The sequence below is a fragment of the Notechis scutatus genome, chromosome 6 (assembly GCF_049901735.1).
Source record: "Notechis scutatus isolate UNSWTSFEM ecotype Mainland chromosome 6, rNotScu1.2, whole genome shotgun sequence".
Lineage (NCBI taxonomy): Eukaryota > Metazoa > Chordata > Lepidosauria > Squamata > Elapidae > Notechis > Notechis scutatus.
Window position 1 is genome coordinate 4512120 of NC_142014.1, and position 21567 is coordinate 4533686.

Consider the following 21567-nt stretch of genomic DNA (forward strand, 5'->3'; position numbering starts at 1 on the left):
CAGGTAGGTACCAACGCCCATTTTCTTTGATTCCTGCATACTATCAAAATGGAAATCAAATAAAAGAAACATCAACAATTCTTCCACTATCATAATGATGTTATATCTCATGTTTTTACATTTGTTCTGGGTGTGAGATGCTCCTTTGTGTTCAGCTCTGGCCTCAGAAGGATAATGTAGCACTTGGGGATGAAGATGCAGCCCAGCAGACCAGCACTGGAGGCCAGGTTGGAGAAGACCTGCACAGCCACCATGTGTTTCCCTTTGGTGCTCAGGTAGGTGGGCACAAAAGTCACCCAGACACTGCAGAAGACCAGCATGCTGAAGGTGATCAACTTGGCTTCATTGAAGGCCCCAGGCAGATTCCTGGCCAGGAAAGCCACCATGAAGCAGACGGCAGCCAGGAAGCCCATGTAGCTGAAGGTGACGTAGAACATGACAACGGCCCCTTGGTTGCATTGCAGGATGATCTCTCCAGGCTGGGAGAGGAAGTCAGAGTCAGGGAAGGGGGAAGAAACTCCCAGCCAGATGGAGCAGATGATAACTTGGACACTAGAAGAAGACAGGATGATGGAGTTGGCCAAGCTCTTCCCCAACCATCTCTTCACTCGGTTTCCTGGTTTTGTGGCCAGGAAAGCCAGCACCACCATGATGGTTTTGGCCAAGAGAGAAGAAACGGCAACTGAGAAGATGATGCTGAAGACCGTTTGTCGGAGAAGGCAGGTGGCTTTCCTTGGCTGACCAATGAAGAGAGAAGAAGACAAGAAGCAAAGCAGGAGGGAGACCAGGAGGATGTAGGAGAGGTCCTGGTTGTTGGCTTTGACAAGGGGAGTTTCTCGGTATTTAATGAAGACGATTAAAACAAGGCCTGTGGTTAGGAACAAGAATAGGGCAAAAGAAACCAGGATGATGCCCAGAAGTTCTTCATAAGACAGAAAGGTTATAACTTTGGGGATACATTGGACTCTTTCTTTATTTGGGTATTTATCATCCGGACACTTGATGCATTTTTCTGTATCTGAGAAAAAAAACAACAACCCCATATTTCTTTGTCCTTTGCATTTCAAGATATATCATACATTATTTGGGAACAAGTGATTATCAGGAGCATTTTCTGGGATGGATTTCTTAATATCTCCAGACACAAAAAATAAGTGTATCACTTGTTAAAAAATATAGCTACGGTATATTTTTGACAGGCTATGAAATTGAGGGAAGGCTTAGGACTTGAAAGATTTCCTTTGTAATGTTCAGAATATTGATAGGAACCTCTATTACTAAAGGTAAATAATGAATCAATTAATCTTTCTAGAGAAACTTACCTGTCAGGTGGCAATTCTTGTCATACTTGCCTCAGAGGATGCTGGCGGATCAAGTGACTGCTGCAAATAATTTGGAATGGCCATAGGAGCAGTGGTGATACAGGTGCAGCCAGATACAGGCATAACTGTCCATGCCACCACATTGTGCATCTCGTACATCAGCAACACCTTTTCAGTGTTCCTCAAAGAGAACCCATGTAGACTGCATTGCAATCCTCCTTTCAGGAGGTGGACCTAAAACCATTCCTCACATTTCAAGGAACTCAGGTGTTCCTAGAGAAGTAAATGTGGAAGGAAAGACACATCCAAGCTAAGAAGAAATATTTTCTCTGGCAGTAGTAAAACTTGCCCAATCTGCCACAGCCACCTCTCTCTATCCAGCCTTTCCTTCACAGTCTTTCTGTTCTTCTGTTTAGATAAGAAACGGGGCATTTTGGAAATAAAGAAGAAATCAATTCAGCTTCAAAGTGTTTTTTAATTCACACATTCATGACAATTCTCTGGATGGATCCAGTTCCACCAGGCCTCCCATTTTCCTCTGGTGTCACCCACCTTTCTGAGTGGAGAAGGTCCCCTCCGGACAAGGAACGCAGTCGTAACAGCAAACTGGCTCTCCTTCTCGAGCCCTCTTGACAAATCCAGGATGACAACTTTCCACACATTCAGATTGAGCAAAGGACTGAGCAGAAAAATATAGGATTGCCAAAGGAAATGTGTTAGGACTCTCCATCCATGGAAAATGGAGGTAAAAATGGATATTAGACAAGATATTAGATATTAGCCTCCGGTCTTCACTTAAGTAAATACAAAATCTCTCACTATTTCCAAATGGTTGGAGATATAACTTCTGGAAGATTCTTCCTTTAGTTCCTCTCTTTTGCTTTTGGCATCTCACATTGCCAAAAAAAAAAAGGACTTTATTAAATAGAAAATCTGGAGCGATGGAACCAGTGGTGGGATTGTACTGGTTCTGTCAAGTTCCATAGAACCGGTTGTTATGATTCTGCGCAGTTCGGAGAACCGGCAAATTGCAACACTGACTGGCCCCGCGCCTCTCTTCCCGCCCCTCCCCTCCGCTCCCAGTCAGTCCTTATCGTGCATGCGTGGCATCGCCTGCAGCCTGCTTTTGCCCACTCGTCAGGCCAGCCATTGCTGCATGCCTTCCGCTGTGGCCCTGCCTGATCTCCCTGGGTGAGTGAGGCTCTGCAAGCTCCGGGGCCCAGTCGCCTACCTGCCACTGTCGGTCACCTTTACCCCCCCACCCCACTTGCCTTTTGCTGCCACCACCCGCCGCCCTCACCCCCAGCAGGTAAGGCCCAGTATCTGCGGTGAATCCAGGCGGCGGGCGAGATGCAGACTGGTGGGGACCAGAGCTACATTTCGCTGTACTGCAAGACATGTGGAGAGGCTCGTGTTCTCCTACTGCTGGGAGAGCAAGAGAGTCTTTCCCGGCACAGCTCCGGGCAGCAGAGAGAAACAGGATTTAAGCGGGCTGCTTCTCAGCAGCCCAGAGCCGCCCGTTTCCCTATTGGAGGGGAAGTTGCAAACTTTTCACTGTGCTGGGAAAGTCTCTCTTGCTTTCCCAGCAGCAGGAAAACATGAGCCTCTCCACATGGAATTAGCTGGGATTCACGCAGCTGCTGGACCCGGCCGGCAGTGAGGCAGAGGTTTGTGGGAGGGAGACCAGAGAGCATGGCCCATTTGCTTACCATCCCTTCTCTCTCCCCCCCATAGCCCCTTTGTTGGACACAGAATAATCACCCCTGGTTGGCCCTGCCACGCCCACCCGGTTGCACCCATGTAGGCAACACGTGTTGTCATTTCGAAGTTGAGGGAGAATTTGGGGAAGGAGGTGGAGGGTCCTGCAGTGGCTGGTACAGGAGCACCATTGAAAAGCAGGGAAGTGGCCTTCTAGTGGTCCGACCTGGTGTTCAGGCTGGAGGCGGGCCACAGGAAGTCAGAGCACCGAGGGAAAGGGGGATTGCCAGGTGGAGCTTCCCTCTCCTAGAAGAATTGGGACCATTGGGGTAGTCCTAGGAATTGGGTGAGTCGAGCCGCAGCTCCTTGCCTTCTTAGCTCAGGGAACGGCCTTTTTCTGCAGGAGGAAGACTGCGGAGGGGGCAGGTCTACCTGAGTGACTCCTCCGGTGTCTTCGCCAGATTATTTGGAGACATACAAGCGAGCGCAGTTAAAGGCACTGCTGTTGCACGTGACCTCAGGCCTCAATCCACGGCTCCGTAAAGCCAACACCAAAGAAGTGGGCAATCAGGTGAACCTGTGGTGCATAGCTCAATCGGATCTCGGCCACTCCAGGCCGTCCGACCTCAAAGCCCTTTAGGAGCGAGTTTCTACTCGCCTGTGCTTGGTCGCCCCTCTTCACCTTGATGAAGCGGATGGCCCTGCCCCTCACCCTCCCCTCTCTCACCTGGCCTAGGAAGGTGAGGGTGAAGGTGGGGGATAGCGAAGCGGCCAGGTCCCTATCTTCCCGACTCTCTCTCCCACTCTGTGTGTGTGTGTGTGTGTGTGTGTGTGTGTGTCTCCCTGAAAGCTGCGGCATGGCCAAGCCAGCAAGCTCTCCTTGGCGCTCTTCGTTACGTCTTTCATTTCTTCTTTTTGGAATCCAGACTGACTGAACAATTGCCAGACCGTGGTGGAAGCGACCCTCCTCCTCCTCCTCTCGTAAAGGGCAGTTGTGACGGGGCCGGGAGGGTGCATGCACACAGGGAGATGCTCCTCAAGCAAATGCCAAAGCACAGCAAAACCTGGTATGGGGTGGGTGGCTGCTCACTTAAGGAGCGAGCGTCTCCCCACACAACAGCACCCTCCTGATCCATCCACAGCTGCCGGGTGCGAGAGGAGGAGGAAGAGGAGGGGGGTCGCCCGAATGGACGCTTCCATCACGGTCTTGCAATTGTTCAGCCAGTCTGGATTCGAAAAAGAAGAAATGAAAGAAGTAGCGAAGAGCACCAAGGAGAGCTTGCTGGCTTGAGGGAGACACACACACATTCACAGACACACACACACACACAGAGTGGGGGAGAGAGAGGGGAAGATAGGGACCCGGCTGCTTCGCTATCCCCCACCGTCACCCTTACCTTCTCGCACTGCTCCATTTTGTGAACCATCTATGGTTGAGTATCTCCTTCAAACTGGTGAGAAACCCAGAAGGGCTGGGAAATGTGTCACTAAGAGCTTCAGGTTGGTTTGCTCCTTGTGCCCAAACTAGCAAAGAACAAGGGAATTCTGTTGAGCAGGGCCTGAATTCAGATGAATTTGAATCATGATTGGGTGGAGGTCCTTTTGGTCCCATTGGGAGAGAAGCTTCGTCCTGCTTGGGAAAGTGTCCCCTGAAAGGGCCGGTTCATACTTGGGGAGGTTCTTAAAGAGACCAGACCTGGTCAGACTTATCCATGCCTCTCTTTTACACACACACACACACACACACACAAACACACACACACACAGAGTGGAGTGGGGGCAGTTAGAGAAAGAGAGAGAGTGATACAGAGAGGGGGAAAGAGAGAAAAAGAGAGGGAAAGAGTGAAATAGAGGGAATGAGAGAAGAGAAAGAGAAACAAGAGAGAAAGAGAAAGAAAAGAGAGAAAGGAAGCAAAAGGAAGAAAAGGGATAGACAAAGAAAGGGAGAGATGGAAGGAAGGGACAAAAAGAAAAAGAAAGGAAGAGACGGAGGGAGGAGAAAGTGGGTTAGGGTTTAGGGGTTACGGGTTAAAGGTTAGGGGTTAGGGTTAGGTCCCCATGAAGTCGAAGCGGAAAATGGATATCTCCAATGAAATCACAGTGCAACATTGTGCTTAGGAGGGTTAGGGTTAGGGTTAGGGTTAGGTCCCCATGAAGTCAAAGCAGAAAATGGATGTCTCCAATGAATTCACAGTGCAACATTGTGCTTAGGAGGTCTATGACCTTTTCAGTCAGACTATTCTATCTTTCCAGGTAAAATACATGGAAGAATCGTATTCGAGGTTTAGTGTTAGGGTTGGGATTAGGGTTAGGGTTAGGGTTAGGTCCCCATGAAGTCGAGGCGGAAAATGAACGTCGCCAATGAATTCACAGTACAACATTATGCTTAGGAGGGATAGGGTTAGGGTTAGGGTTAGGCTTAGGCTTAGGTCCCCATGAAGTCGAAGCGGAAAATGGATTTCTCCAATGAATTCACAGTGCAACATTGTGCTTAGGAGTGGTATGACCTTTTCAGTCAGGCTATTCTATCTTTCCAGGTAAAATACATGGAAGAATCGCATTCGAGGTTTAGTGTTAGGGTTAGGGTTGGGATTAGGGTTAGGGTTAGGGTTAGGTCCCCATGAAGTCGAGGTGGAAAATGAACGATGCCAATGAATTCCAGGTAAAATACATGGAAGAATCGTATTCGAGGGTTGTTAGGGTTAGGGTTGGGATTAGGGTTAGGGTTAGGGTGAGGGTTAGGTCCCCATGAAGTCGAAGCAGAAAATGGATGTCTGCAATGAATTGACAGCACAACATTATGCTTAGGAGGGATAGGATTAGGGTTAGGGTTAGGGTTAGGGTTAGGGTTGGGATTAGGGTTAGGGTTAGGGTTAGGGTTAGGGTTAGGGTAGGGTTAGGTCCCCATGAAGTCGAGGCGGAAAATGAACGTCGCCAATGAATTCACAGCGCAACATTATGCTTAGGAGGGATAGGGTTAGGGTTAGGGTTAGGGTTAGGGTTAGGGTTAGGGTTAGATCCCCATGAAGTCGAAGCGGAAAATGGATGTCTCCAATGAATTCACAGTGCAACATTGTGCTTAGGAGGGGTATGACCTTTTCAGTCAGGCTATTCTATCTTTCCAGGTAAAATACATGGAAGAATCGCATTCGTGGTTTAGGGTTAGGGTTAGGGTTGGGATTAGGGTTAGGGTTGAGCGAGGGGGGGGGGGGGGGGGGGGGGGGGGGGGGGGGGGGGGGGGGGGGGGGGGGGGGGGGGGGGGGGGGGGGGGGGGGGGGGGGGGGGGGGGGGGGGGTAGGTCCCCATGAAGTCGAAGCGGAAAATGGAGTTCTGCAATGAATTCACAGTGCAACATTTTCCTTAGGAGGGCTATGACCTTTTCAGTCAGACTATTCTATCCTTCCACGTAAAATACACGGAAGAATTGCATTCGAGGTTTAGTGTTAGAGTTAGCGTTGTGATTAGGGTTAGGGTTAGGATGAGGGTTAGGGTTAGGTCCCCATGAAGTCGAGGCGGAAAATGAACGTCACCAATGAATTCACAGCGCAACATTATGCTTAGGAGGGTTAGGGTTAGGGTTAGGGTTTGGGTTAGGGTTAGGGATTAGGGTTAGGGTTAGGGTTAGGGATTAGGGTTAGGGTTAGGTCCCCATGAAGTCGAAGCGGAAAATGAACGTCGCCAATGAATTCACAGCGCAATATTATGCTTAGGAGGGATAGGGATAGGGTTAGGGTTAGGTTTAGAGTTAGGGTTAGGGTTGGGTTAGGGTTCAGTCCCCATGAAGTCGAGGCGGAAAATGAACGTCGCCAATGAATTCACAGTACAACATTATGCTTAGGAGGGATAGGGTTAGGGTTAGGGTTAGGCTTAGGCTTAGGTCCCCATGAAGTCGAAGCGGAAAATGGATTTCTCCAATGAATTCACAGTGCAACATTGTGCTTAGGAGGGGTATGACCTTTTCAGTCAGGCTATTCTATCTTTCCAGGTAAAATACATGGAAGAATCGCATTCAGGTTTTGGTTAGGGTTAGGGTTAGGGTTAGGGTTAGGGTTAGGGTTAGGTCCCCATGAAGTCGAAGCGGAAAATGGAGTTCTGCAATGAATTCACAGTGCAACATTTTCCTTAGGAGGGCTATGACCTTTTCAGTCAGACTATTCTATCCTTCCACGTAAAATACATGGAAGAATTGCATTCGAGGTTTAGTGTTAGGGTTAGTGTTGTGATTAGGGTTAGGGTTAGGGTTAGGGTTAGGGTTAGGTCCCCATGAAGTCGAGGCGGAAAATGAACGTCACCAATGAATTCACAGCGCAACATTATGCTTAGGAGGTTAGGGTTAGGGTTAGGGTTAGGGTTAGGGTTAGGGATTAGGGTTAGGGATTAGGGATTAGGGTTAGGTCCCCATGAAGTCGAAGCGGAAAATGAACGTCGCCAATGAATTCACAGCGCAATATTATGCTTAGGAGGGATAGGGATAGGGTTAGGGTTAGGGTTTAGAGTTAGGGTTAGGGTTGGGTTAGGGTTCAGTCCCCATGAAGTCGAGGCGGAAAATGAACGTCGCCAATGAATTCACAGTACAACATTATGCTTAGGAGGGATAGGGTTAGGGTTAGGGTTAGGCTTAGGCTTAGGTCCCCATGAAGTCGAAGCGGAAAATGGATTTCTCCAATGAATTCACAGTGCAACATTGTGCTTAGGAGGGGTATGACCTTTTCAGTCAGGCTATTCTATCTTTCCAGGTAAAATACATGGAAGAATCGCATTCGTGGTTTAGGGTTAGGGTTAGGGTTGGGATTAGGGTTAGGGTTAGGTCCCCATGAAGTCGAAGCGGAAAATGGAGTTCTGCAATGAATTCACAGTGCAACATTTTCCTTAGGAGGGCTATGACCTTTTCAGTCAGACTATTCTATCCTTCCACGTAAAATACATGGAAGAATTGCATTCGAGGTTTAGTGTTAGGGTTAGCGTTGTGATTAGGGTTAGGGTTAGGATTAGGGTTAGGGTTAGGGTTAGGTCCCCATGAAGTCGAGGCGGAAAATGAACGTCACCAATGAATTCACAGCGCAACATTATGCTTAGGAGGGTTAGGGTTAGGGTTAGGGTTTGCGTTAGGGTTAGGGATTAGGGTTAGGTCCCCATGAAGTCGAAGCGGAAAATGAACGTCGCCAATGAATTCACAGCGCAATATTATGCTTAGGAGGGATAGGGATAGGGTTAGGGTTAGGGTTAGGGTTAGGTTTAGAGTTAGGGTTAGGGTTAGGGTTAGGGTTGGGTTAGGGTTCAGTCCCCATGAAGTCGAGGCGGAAAATGAACGTCGCCAATGAATTCACAGTACAATATTATGCTTAGGAGGGATAGGGTTAGGGTTAGGGTTAGGCTTAGGTCCCCATGAAGTCGAAGCGGAAAATGGATTTCTCCAATGAATTCACAGTGCAACATTGTGCTTAGGAGTGGTATGACCTTTTCAGTCAGGCTATTCTATCTTTCCAGGTAAAATACATGGAAGAATCGCATTCGAGGTTTAGTGTTAGGGTTAGGGTTGGGATTAGGGTTAGGGTTAGGGTTAGGTCCCCATGAAGTCGAGGTGGAAAATGAACGATGCCAATGAATTCCAGGTAAAATACATGGAAGAATCGTATTCAAGGGTTGTTAGGGTTAGGATTGGGATTAGGGTTAGGGTTAGGGTTAGGGTTAGGTCCCCATGAAGTCGAAGCAGAAAATGGATGTCTGCAATGAATTGACAGCACAACATTATGCTTAGGAGGGATAGGATTAGGGTTAGGGTTAGGGTTAGGGTTTGGGTTAGGGTTAGTTAGGATTAGGGATTAGGGTTAGGGTTAGGGATTAGGGATTAGGGTTAGGTCCCCATGAAGTCGAAGCGGAAAATGAACGTCGCCAATGAATTCACAGTACAACTTATGCTTAGGAGGATAGGTTAGGTTAGGGTTAGGTTGGCTTAGGTCCCATGATAAGGGATATGGGAATTCACAGTGGGTTAGGAGGGTATGATCTTTTCAGTCAGTATTCTATCTTTCCAGGTAAAATACATGGAAGAATCGCATTTAGGTTTAGTGTTAGGGTTAGGGTTGGGATTAGGGTTAGGGTTAGGTCCCCATGAAGTCGAGGCGGAAAATGAACGTCGCCAATGAATTCACAGTACAACATTATGCTTAGGAGGGATAGGGTTAGAGGTTAGGGTTGAGGTTAGGGTTAGGTCCCCATGAAGTCGAAGCGGAAAATGGATGGTCCCATGAGTCGAACGAAATGGATTCTCCAATGAATCAACATTGTGCTTAGGAGGGGTATGACCTTTTCAGTCAGGCTATTCTATCTTTCCAGGTAAAATACATGGAAGAATCGATTCGAGGTTTAGTGTTAGGGTTAGGGTTGGGATTAGGGTTAGGGTTAGGTCCCCATGAAGTCGAAGCGGAAAATGGAGTTCTGCAATGAATTCACAGTGCAACATTTTCCTTAGGAGGGCTATGACCTTTTCAGTCAGACTATTCTATCCTTCCACGTAAAATACATGGAAGAATTGCATTCGAGGTTTAGTGTTAGGGTTAGCGTTGTGATTAGGGTTAGGGTTAGGATTAGGGTTAGGGTTAGGGTTAGGTCCCCATGAAGTCGAGGCGGAAAATGAACGTCACCAATGAATTCACAGCGCAACATTATGCTTAGGAGGGTTAGGGTTAGGGTTAGGGTTAGGGATTAGGGTTAGGGATTAGGGATTAGGGTTAGGTCCCCATGAAGTCGAAGCGGAAAATGAACGTCGCCAATGAATTCACAGCGCAATATTATGCTTAGGAGGGATAGGGATAGGGTTAGGGTTAGGGTTAGGGTTAGGGTTAGGTTTAGAGTTAGGGTTAGGGTTAGGGTTGGGTTAGGGTTCAGTCCCCATGAAGTCGAGGCGGAAAATGAACGTCGCCAATGAATTCACAGTACAATATTATGCTTAGGAGGGATAGGGTTAGGGTTAGGCTTAGGCTTAGGCTTAGGTCCCCATGAAGTCGAAGCGGAAAATGGATTTCTCCAATGAATTCACAGTGCAACATTGTGCTTAGGAGTGGTATGACCTTTTCAGTCAGGCTATTCTATCTTTCCAGGTAAAATACATGGAAGAATCGCATTCGAGGTTTAGTGTTAGGGTTAGGGTTGGGATTAGGGTTAGGGTTAGGGTTAGGTCCCCATGAAGTCGAGGTGGAAAATGAACGATGCCAATGAATTCCAGGTAAAATACATGGAAGAATCGTATTCGAGGGTTGTTAGGGTTAGGATTGGGATTAGGGTTAGGGTTAGGGTGAGGGTTAGGTCCCCATGAAGTCGAAGCAGAAAATGGATGTCTGCAATGAATTGACAGCACAACATTATGCTTAGGAGGGATAGGGTTAGGGTTAGGGTTGGGTTAGGGTTAGGGTTAGGTCCCCATGAAGTCGGGTTTGGAAAATGGATTTTCCAATGAATTCAGGACAGGTTAGGTTATTGTTGTTAGGGTTAGGGTTAGGGTTAGGTCCCCATGAAGTCAGCGGAAAATGGAGTCGCCAATGAATTCACAGGCAATATTATGCTTAGGAGGGATAGGGATTAGGGTTAGGTTAGGGTTAGGTTTAGGTTAGGGTTAGGGTTGGGTTAGGGTTGGGTCCCCATGAAGTCGAAGCGGAAAATGAATGTCGCCAATGAATTCACAGTACAACATTATGCTTAGGAGGGATAGGGTTAGGGTTAGGGTTAGGCTTAGGCTTAGGTCCCCATGAAGTCGAAGCGGAAAATGGATGTCTCCAATGAATTCACAGTGCAACATTGTGCTTAGGAGGGGTATGACCTTTTCAGTCAGGCTATTCTATCTTTCCAGGTAAAATACATGGAAGAATCGCATTCGAGGTTTAGTGTTAGGGTTAGGGTTGGGATTAGGGTTAGGGTTAGGGTTGTTAGGTCCCCATGAAGTCGAGGTGGAAAATGAACGTCGCCAATGAATTCACAGTGCAACATTATGCTTAGGAGAATGACCTTTTCAGTCAGGTATTTAAGGATTATGGGTGTTAGTTAGGGTTAGGGTTAGGGTTAGGGTTAGGGTTAGGGTTAGGTCCCCATGAAGTCGAAGCAGAAAATGGATGTCTCTCCAATGAATTCACAGCGCAACATTATGCTTAGGAGGGATAGGTATGAGGGTTTGGGTTAGGTTGTAGGTTATTTTAGGGTTAGGGTTCCATTAGAGGTTAGGTTAGGGTTAGGGTTAGGGTTAGGGTTAGGTCCCCATGAAGTCGAGGCGGAAAATGAACGTCGCCAATGAATTCACAGTACAACATTATGCTTAGGAGGGATAGGGTTAGGGTTAGGGTTAGGGTTAGGTAGGTCCCCATGAAGTCGAAGCGGAAAATGGATGTCTCCAATGAATTCACAGTGCAACATTGTGCTTAGGAGGGGTATGACCTTTTCAGTCAGGCTATTCTATCTTTCCAGGTAAAATACATGGAAGAATCGCATTCGTGGTTTAGTGTTAGGGTTAGGGTTGGGATTAGGTTAGGGTTAGGTCCCCATGAAGTCGAGGCGGAAAATGAACATGATGCCAATGAATTCTTCAGGTAAAATACATGGAAGAATCGATTCGAGGTTTAGGTTAGGGTTAGGGTTGGGATTAGGGTTAGGTTAGGGTTAGGGTTAGGTCCCCATGAAGTCGAAGCGGAAAATGGATGTATCCAATGAATTCACAGTGCAACATTGTGCTTAGGAGGGTATGACCTTTTCAGTCAGGCTATTCTATCTTTCCAGGTAAAATACATGGAAGAATCGCATTCGAGGTTTAGTGTTAGGGTTAGGGTTGGGATTAGGGTTAGGGTTAGGGTTGGGTCCCCATGAAGTCGAGGCGGAAAATGAATGTCTGCAATGAATTCACAGCGCAACATTATGCTTAGGAGGGATAGGGTTAGGTTAGGTTAGGGTTAGGTCCCATGAAGTCGAAGCGGAAAATGGATGTCTCAATGAATTCACAGTGCAACATTATGCTTAGGAGGGGTATGACCTTTTCAGTCAGGCTATTCTATCTTTCCAGGTAAAATACATGGAAGAATCGCATTCGAGGTTTAGTGTTAGGGTTAGGGTTGGGATTAGGGTTAGGGTTAGGTTAGGTCCCCATGAAGTCGAAGCGGAAAATGGATGTCTCCAATGAATTCACAGTGCAACATTGTGCTTAGGAGGGTATGACCTTTTCAGTCAGGCTATTCTATCTTTCCAGGTAAAATACATGGAAGAATCGCATTCGAGGTTTAGTGTTAGGTTAGGGTTGGGATTAGGGTTAGGTTAGGTTAGGTCCCCATGAAGTCGAAGCGGAAAATGGATGTATCCAATGAATTCACAGCGCAACATTATGCTTAGGAGTAGATTAGGGTTATTAGGTTATGGAAGGTAGAAAGGTATTACTTTTCAGGTAGGGTTAGGGTTAGGGTTGGGATTAGGGTTAGGGTTAAAATCCCCATGAAGTCTGAGGCAGAAAATGAATGTCGCCAATGACGCAACATTATGCTTAGGGATAGGGGGTTAGGGTTTAGGTTAGGGTTAGGGTTAGGTCCCCATGAAGTCGAAGCGGAAAATGGATGTCGCCAATGAATTCACAGTGCAACATTGTGCTTAGGAGGGTATGACCTTTTCAGTCAGACTATTCTATCTTTCCAGGTAAAATACATGGAAGAATCGCATTCGAGGTTTAGTGTTAGGGTTAGGGTTGGGATTAGGGTTAGGTTAGGGTTAGGGTTGGGGGTCCCCATGAAGTCGAGGCGGAAAATGAATGTCACCAATGAATTCACAGCGCATTTAACATTATGCTTAGGAGGGTTAGGGTTAGGGTTAGGGTTGGGTTAGGGTTAGGGTTAGGTTAGGTTAGGTCCCATGAAGTCGAAGCGGAAAATGGATGTCTCCAATGAATTCACAGCGCAACATTATGCTTAGGAGGGATATGAAAGGGTTAGGTTTTTGGTTAGGGTTAGGTTTAGAGTTAGGGTTAGGGTTGGGATTAGGGTTGGGTTAGGGTTAGTCCCCATGAAGTCCCCATGAAAAACGTCAATGAATTCACAGTACAACATTATGCTTAGGAGGGATAGGGTTAGGGTTAGGGTTAGGCTTAGGTCCCCATGAAGTCGAAGCGGAAAATGATGTCTCCAATGAATTCACAGTGCAACATTGTGCTTAGGAGGGGTATGACCTTTTCAGTCAGGCTATTCTATCTTTCCAGGTAAAATACATGGAAGAATCGCATTCGAGGTTTAGTGTTAGGGTTAGGGTTGGGATTAGGGTTAGGGTTAGGGTTAGGTCCCCATGAAGTCGAGGCGGAAAATGAACGTCACCAATGAATTCACAGCGCAACATTATGCTTAGGAGGGTTAGGGTTAGGGTTAGTTAGGTTTGGGTTAGGGTTATTAGGGGTAGGGTTAGGGTTAGGTCCCCATGAAGTCGAGCGGAAAATGGATGTCTCCAATGAATTCACAGTGCAACATTGTGCTTAGGAGGGGTATGACCTTTTCAGTCAGGCTATTCTATCTTTCCAGGTAAAATACATGGAAGAATTGCATTCGAGGTTTAGTGTTAGGGTTAGGGTTGGGATTAGGGTTAGGGTTAGGGTTAGGTCCCCATGAAGTCGAAGCGGAAAATGGATGTCTCCAATGAATTCACAGTGCAACATTGTGCTTAGGAGGGTATGATCAGTCAGGCTATTCTATCTTTCCAGGTAAAATACATGGAAGAATCGCATTAGGTTTAGGGTTAGGGTTAGGTTGGGATTAGGGTTAGGGTTAGGGTTCAGGTCCCCATGAAGTCGGAGGCGGAAAATGAACGTCACCAATGAATTCACAGCGCAACATTATGCTTAGGAGGGATAGGGATAGGGTTAGGGTTAGGGTTAGGGTTAGGGGGTTAGGGTTAGGGTTAGGTCCCCAGTTAGGGTTAGGGTTGGAGTTCATCCCATGAGTCGAGGCGGAAAATGAATGTCGCCAATGAATTCACAGCGCAATATTATGCTTAGGAGGGATAGGGTTAGGGTTAGGGTTAGGGTTAGGCTTAGGTCCCCATGAAGTCGAAGCGGAAAATGGATTTCTCCAATGAATTCACAGTGCAACATTGTGCTTAGGAGTGGTATGACCTTTTCAGTCAGGCTATTCTATCTTTCCAGGTAAAATACATGGAAGAATCGCATTCGAGGTTTAGTGTTAGGGTTAGGGTTGGGATTAGGGTTAGGGTTAGGGTTAGGTCCCCATGAAGTCGAGGTGGAAAATGAACGATGCCAATGAATTCCAGGTAAAATACATGGAAGAATCGTATTCGAGGGTTGTTAGGGTTAGGATTGGGATTAGGGTTAGGGTTAGGTGTTAGGTCCCCATGAAGTCGAAGCAGAAAATGGATGTCTGCAATGAATTGACAGCACAACATTATGCTTAGGAGGGATAGGATTAGGGTTAGGGTTAGGGATAGGGTTGGGATTAGGGTTAGGGTTAGGGTTAGGGTTAGGGTTAGGGTTAGGTTAGGGTTAGGTCCCCATGAAGTCGAGGCGGAAAATGAACGTCGCCAATGAATTCACAGTGCAACATTATGCTTAGGAAGGATAGGGTTAGGGTTAGGGTTGGTAGGTTAGGTCCCCATGAAGTCAAAGCAGAAAATGGATGTCTCCAATGAATTCACAGTGCAACATTGTGCTTAGGAGTGGTATGACCTTTTCAGTCAGGCTATTCTATCTTTCCAGGTAAAATACATGGAAGAATCGCATTCGAGGTTTAGTGTTAGGGTTAGGGTTAGGGTTAGGGATTAGGGTTAGGTCCCCATGAAGTCGAGGCGGAAAATGAACGTCGCCAATGAATTCACAGTACAACATTATGCTTAGGAGGGATAGGGTTAGGGTTAGGGTTAGGGTTAGGCTTAGGTCCCCATGAAGTCGAAGCGGAAAATGGATTTCTCCAATGAATTTACAGTGCAACATTGTGTTTAGGAGGTGGTATGACCTTTTCAGTCAGGCTATTCTATCTTTCCAGGTGGAAAGAATGGAAGAATCGCATTCGAGGGTTTAGTGTTAGGGTTAGGGTTGGGATTAGGGTTAGGGTTAGGTTAGGTCCCCATGAAGTCGAGGTGGAAAATGAACGATGCCAATGAATTCACAGTAAAATTACATGGAAGAATCGTATTCGAGGTTGTTAGGGTTAGGACTGGGATTAGGGTTAGGGTTAGGGTGAGGGTTAGGTCCCCATGAAGTCGAAGCGGAAAATGGATGTCTGCAATGAATTCACAGTGCACAAGGAGGGTATGACCTTAGGAGGGCTATATCTTTCCAGGTAAAATACATGGAAGAATCGATTCAGGTGTTAGGGTTAGGGTTGGGATTAGGGTTAGGTTAGGTCCATGAAGTGAAGCGGAAAATGGGTCAATGAATTCACAGGATTGGGATTAGGGTTAGGGTTAGGGTTAGAGGTTAGGGATTAGGGTTAGGTCCCCATGAAGTCGAAGCGGAAAATGAACATCGCCAATGAATTCACAGCGCAATATTATGCTTAGGAGGGATAGGGATAGGGTTAGGGTTAGGGTTAGGTTTAGAGTTAGGGGTTAGGGTTCAGTCCCCATGAAGTCGAGGCGGAAAATGAACATCGCCAATGAATTCACAGTACAACATTATGCTTAGGAGGGATAGGGTTAGGGTTAGGGTTAGGTTTAGGCTTAGGTCCCCATGAAGTCGAAGCGGAAAATGGATTTCTCCAATGAATTCACAGTGCAACATTTTGCTTAGGAGGGGTATGACCTTTTCAGTCAGGCTATTCTATCTTTCCAGGTAAAATACATGGAAGAATCGCATTCGAGGTTTAGTGTTAGGGTTAGGGTTGGGGTTAGGGTTAGGGTTAGGGTTAGGTCCCCATGAAGTCGAGGTGGAAAATGAACGTCACCAATGAATTCACAGCGCAACATTATGGTTAGGAGGGTTACTAGTAGGGTTAGGGTTAGGTTAGGGTTTGGGTTAGGGTTATTGATTAGGGTTAGGTCCCCATGAAGTCGAAGCGGAAAATGGATTTCTCCAATGAATTCACAGTGCAACATTGTGCTTAGGAGGGGTATGACCTTTTCAGTCAGGCTATTCTATCCTTCCACGTAAAATACATGGAAGAATTGCATTCGACGTTTAGTGTTAGGGTTAGCGTTGTGATTATGGTTAGGGTTAGGGTTAGGGTTAGGTCCCCATGAAGTCGGGCGGAAAATGAACGTCACCAATGAATTCACACCGCAATATTATGCTTAGAGGGAGGGATAGGGTTAGGTTAGGGTTAAGGTTAGGTTAGGGTTAGGGTTAGGTTTAGAGTTAGGGTTAGGGTTAGGGTTAGGGTTGGGGGTTCAGTCCCCATGAAGTCGAGGCGGAAAATGAACGTCGCCAATGAATTCACAGTACAATATTATGCTTAGGAGGGATAGGGTTAGGGTTAGGGTTAGGGTTAGGCTTAGGTCCCCATGAAGTCGAAGTGGAAAATGGATTTCTCCAATGAATTCACAGTGCAACATTGTGCTTAGGAGGGGTATGACCTTTTCAGTCAGGCTATTCTATCTTTCCAGGTAAAATACATGGAAGAATCGCATTCGAGGTTTAGTGTTAGGGTTAGGGTTGGGATTAGGTTAGGGTTAGGTTAGGTCCCCATGAAGTCGAGGTGGAAAATGAACGATGCCAATGAATTCCAGGTAAAATACATGGAAGAACGTATTCGAGTAGGTTGTTAGGGTTAGGATTGGGATTAGGGTTAGGGTTAGGGTTTGGGTTAGGTCCCCATGAAGTCGAAGCAGAAAATGGATGTCTGCAATGAATTCACAGCACAACATTATGCTTAGGAGGGATAGGGTTAGGGTTAGGGTTAGGGTTAGGGTTAGGGTTAGGGTTAGGGTTGGGATTAGGGTTAGGTTTAGGGTTAGGGTTAGGGTTAGGGTTAGGGTAGGGTTAGGTCCCCATGAAGTCGAGGCGGAAAATGAACGTCGCCAATGAATTCACAGTGCAACATTATGCTTAGGAGGGATACGGTTAGGGTTAGGGTTAGGGTTAGGTCCCCATGAAGTCGAAGCGGAAAATGGATGTCTCCAATGAATTCACAGTGCAACATTGTGCTTAGGAGGGGTATGACCTTTTCAGTCAGGCTATTCTATCTTTCCAGGTAAAATACATGGAAGAATCGCATTCGAGGTTTAGTTAGTGTTAGGGTTAGGGTTGGGATTAGGGTTAGGGTTAGGTCCCCATGAAGTCGAGGCGGAAAATGAGCGTCGCCAATGAATTCACAGTACAACATTATGCTTAGGAGGGATAGGGTTAGGGTTAGGGTTAGGGTTAGGGTTAGGTCCCCATGAAGTCGAAGCGGAAAATGGATGTCTCCAATGAATTCACAGTGCAACATTGTGCTTAGGAGGGGTATGACCTTTTCAGTCAGGCTATTCTATCTTTCCAGGTAAAATACATGGAAGAATCGCATTCGAGGTTTAGTGTTAGGGTTAGGGTTGGGATTAGGGTTAGGGTTAGGGTTAGGTCCCCATGAAGTCGAGGGTGGAAAATGAACGTCGCCAATGAATTCACAGCGCAACATTATGCTTAGGAGGGATACGGTTAGGTTTAGGGTTAGGGTTAGTGTTGGGGTTAGAGTTAGGGTTATGGTTCGGGTTGGGTTAGGTCCCATGAAGTCGGCGAAGCAGAAAATGGTTAGGGTTGGAGGGTTAGGTCCCCATGAAGTCGAAGCCGGAAAATGGATGTCTCCAATGAATTCACAGTGCAACATTGTTCTTAGGAGGGGTATGACCTTTTCAGTGAGACTTTCTATCTTTCAGGTAAAATACATGTAGAATCGGATTCGAGGGTTTAGTGTTAGTTTTAGGGTTGGGATTAGGGTTAGGGTTGGGTCCCCATGAAGTTGAAGCGGAAAATGGATGTCGCTAATGTATTCACAGCGCAACATTATGCTTAGGAGGAGTTATTACCTTTTCAGTCGGGCTTGTCTACCTTTCCAAATAAAATCCAGCCGAAGAACTGCATTGGACGGTGAGGTTAGCCTTAGGGTTAGGGTTTGGGTTAGGGTTAGGGTTAGGATTAGGTCCCCATGAAGTCGAAGCAGAAAATGGATGTCTCCAATGAATTCACAGTGCAACATTGTGCTTAGGAGGGGTATGACCTTTTCAGTCAGACTATTCTATCTTTCAGGTAAAATACATGGAAGAATCGCATTAGAGGTTTAGTGTTAGGGTTAGGGTTGGGATTAGGGTTAGGGTTAGGGTTAGGTTAGGTCCCCATGAAGTCGAGGCAGAAAAATGGACGTGTCGCCAATGTATTCAAAGCGCAACATTATGCTTAGGAGAAATTATTACCTTTTCAGTGGGCTTGTCTACCTTTCCAGGTAAAATCCGATTGGAAAAACTGCATTGGAGGTGAGGCTTAGCCTTAGGGTTAGGTTTGGAGGTTCGGGGGGTTAGGTCCCCATGAAGTCGAAGTGGAAAATGGATGTCTCCAATGAATTCACAGTGCAACATTGTGCTTAGGAGGGGTATGACCTTTGCAGTCAGGCTATTCTATCTTTCCAGGTAAAATAAATGGAAGAATCGCATTCGGTAGTTTGGTGTTAGGGTTAGAGGGTTCGGATTAGGGTTGAGGGTTAGGTCCCCAGGAAGTTGAGAGCGGAAAATGAATGTCGCCAATGAATTCACAGCGCAACATTATGCTTAGGAGGGTTAGGGTTAGGCGGTCAGGGTTAGGGTTAGGGTTAGGGTAAAATAAGGGTTTGGGTTAGGGTTAGGTCCCCATGAAGTCGAAGCAGAAAATGGATGTCTCCAATGAATTCACAGTGCAACATTGTGCTTAGGAGGGTATGACCTTTTCAGTAGAGGCTTTCTATCTTTCCAGGTAAAATACATGTAGAATCGGATTCGAGGTTTAGTGTTAGTGTTAGGGTTGGGAATAGGGTTAGGAGTTAGGTCCCCATGAAGTCGAAGCGGAAAATGGGAGTGGCAATGTATTCACAGCGCAACATTATGCTTAGGAGGGTATTACTTTTCAGTCGGGCTTGTCTACCTTTCCAAGTAAAATCATGGAAAAACTGCACTGGAGGTCAAGGTTAGCCTTAGAGTTTTCGGGGTTAGGGTTGGTCCCATGAAGTCGAAGGCGGAAAATGTATGTCTAGCCAATGAATTCACAGTGCAAGGTGATGCGTAGGAGAGGTATGACCTTTTCAGTGAGGCTTTTCTATCTTTCCAGGTAAAATACATGGAAAGAATCGCATTAGGGTTAGGGGGTTTAGGGTTAGGGTTAGGGTTGGTCTCCATGAAGTCTGAGGCGGACAATGGATGTCAGCCAATGAATTCACAGTCAACATTATGCTTAGGAGGCGGTATTACCTTTCAGTGAGCCTTTTCTAACTTTCCAGGTAAGGCCCTTGGGAAGAATTTTATTGGAGGAGGGTTAGGAGGTTGGGTCAGTGTTAGGGGGGTCGGCCCATTCGAACGGAAAATGGACGTCTCACAATGAATTCACAGCGCAACATTTGCTTAGGAGCGTAGGGTTAGGTGGTTGTTAGGTTGGGTAGGTAGGCCCCATGAAGTCAAGCAGAAAAGGATCCAATGAATTCACTGATGCAACATTATGCTTAGGGAGGGTATGACCTTTTGAGACAGGGTATTCTACTTTCAGGTAAAATACATGGAAAATTGCATTCGGAAGGTTTAGGGTTAGAATGAGGGTTAGGGATTACAGTTATGGTTAGGGTTAGGGCTCGTCCCATGAAGTTGAAGCAGAAAATGGATGTCTCCAATGAATTCACAGTGCAACATTGTGCTTAGGGGAGTATGATTGCTTTTCAGTCAGGCTTCTATCTTTCCAGGTAAAATACATGGAAGAATCGCATTCAAGGTTTAGTGTTAGGGTTAGGGTTGGGATTAGGGTTAGGATTAGGGTTAGGTCCCCATGAAGTCGAGGCGGAAAATGAATGTCGCCAATGAATTCACAGCGCAACATTATGCTTAGGGAGGGTAGGGTTAGGGTTAGGGTTAGGGTTAGGGTTAGGTTAGGGTTAGGGTGGGTTGGGTCCCCATGAAGTCGAAGGAAAATGAATGGTCGCCAATGAATTCACAGCAATATTATGTAGGAGGGATAGGGTTAGGGTAGGGTTAGGGTTAGGGTTAGGGGTTAGGGTTGGGTTGGGGTTCGGGTCCCATGAAGTCGAGGGGGGGGGAGGATGAGAATTCACAGTACAACATTATGCTTAGGAGGGATAGGGTTAGGGTTAGGGTTGGGTAGGTTAGGTCCCCAGAAGTCGAGCGGAAAATGGAGTTCTGCAATGAATTCACAGTGCAACATTTTGCTTAGGAGGGTATGACCTTTTCAGTCAGACTATTCTATCTTTCCAGGTAAAATACATGGAAGAATTGCATTCGAGGTTTAGGTTAGTTAGGGTTAGGGTTGGGATTAGGGTTAGGGTTAGGTCCCCATGAAGTCGAGGCGGAAAATGAACGTCACCAATGAATTCACAGCGCAACATTATGCTTAGGAGGGTTAGGGTTAGTTAAGGTTTGGGTTAGGGTTAGGGTTAGGTTAGGGTTAGGTCCCCATGAAGTCGAAGCGGAAAATGAAGGTCCGCAATGAATTCAGGCAATATTATGCTTAGGAGGGATAGGATTAGGGTTAGGGTTAGGTTTGGGTTAGGGTTAGGGTTAGGGTTAGGGTGGGTTGGGGTTCCAGTCCCCATGAAGTCGGGGGGGAGAAATGGACGTCGCCAATGAATTCACAGTACAACATTATGCTTAGGAGGGATAGGGTTAGGGTTGGTTAGGGTTAGGCTTAGGTCCCCATGAAGTCGAAGCGAAAATGGATGTCTCCAATGAATTCACAGTGCAACATTGTGCTTAGGAGGGTATGACCTTTTCAGTCAGGCTATTCTATCTTTCCAGGTAAAATACATGGAAGAATCGCATTCGAGGTTTAGTGTTAGGGTTAGGGTTGGGATTAGGGTTAGGGTTAGGGTTAGGTCCCCATGAAGTCGAGGTGGGAAATGAACGGCGCCAATGAATTCAGCTAAAAGCTTAGGAGGGTAAAGATTATGGTATTTAGGGGTTAGGGGATTGGGATTAGGGTTAGGTTAGGTTAGGGTTAGGTCCCCATGAAGTCGAAGCAGAAAATGGATGTCTGCAATGAATTGACAGCGCAACATTATGCTTAGGAGGGTATTAGCTTTAGCAGGCTATTTAGGTTTAGGTAATATGGAAGAATCATTCGTGGTTTAGGAGTTAGGATTAGGGTTGGGATTAGGATTAGGGTTAGGTCCCCATGAAGTCGAGGCGAAAATGAACGTCGCCAATGAATTCACAGTGCAATATTATGCTTAGGAGGGAGGGTAGGGTTATGAGTTTTTCAGTCAGGGTAGGTTCTATCTTTCCAGGTAAAATGCATGGAAGCCAATGAATTCACTAAACATTATGCTTAGGGTAGGGATTAGGGTTAGGGTTAGGTTAGGGCTTAGGTCCCCATGAAGTCGAAGCGGAAAATGGATGTCTGCAATGAATTCACAGTGCAACATTGTGC

General features: G+C 46.4%; 1 protein-coding gene across 4 annotated transcripts in view; it reads right to left on the minus strand.

The window, feature by feature from the left end:
- The window catches only part of LOC148130100 (vomeronasal type-2 receptor 26-like), a 178207-nt gene that overhangs the window by 45139 nt on the left and 111501 nt on the right, over window positions 1–21567 (minus strand). Inside the window, exons 2-3 of one of the 4 annotated variants that reach the window (XM_087969267.1) lie at window positions 1875–2001; window positions 40–868 (exon numbers count right to left, since the gene is read on the minus strand). The exons of 1 other annotated variant lie outside the window; for it this stretch is intronic. In XM_087969267.1, the coding sequence (XP_087825393.1) occupies window positions 108–868; window positions 1875–2001 (888 nt within the window). In that variant the 3' untranslated portion in view covers window positions 40–107. Of the gene's footprint in view, window positions 1–39; window positions 1019–1874; window positions 2002–21567 lie in introns of those variants that run through there. 2 more of the 4 variants (XM_087969266.1, XR_015750252.1) reach the window with 2 other exon arrangements.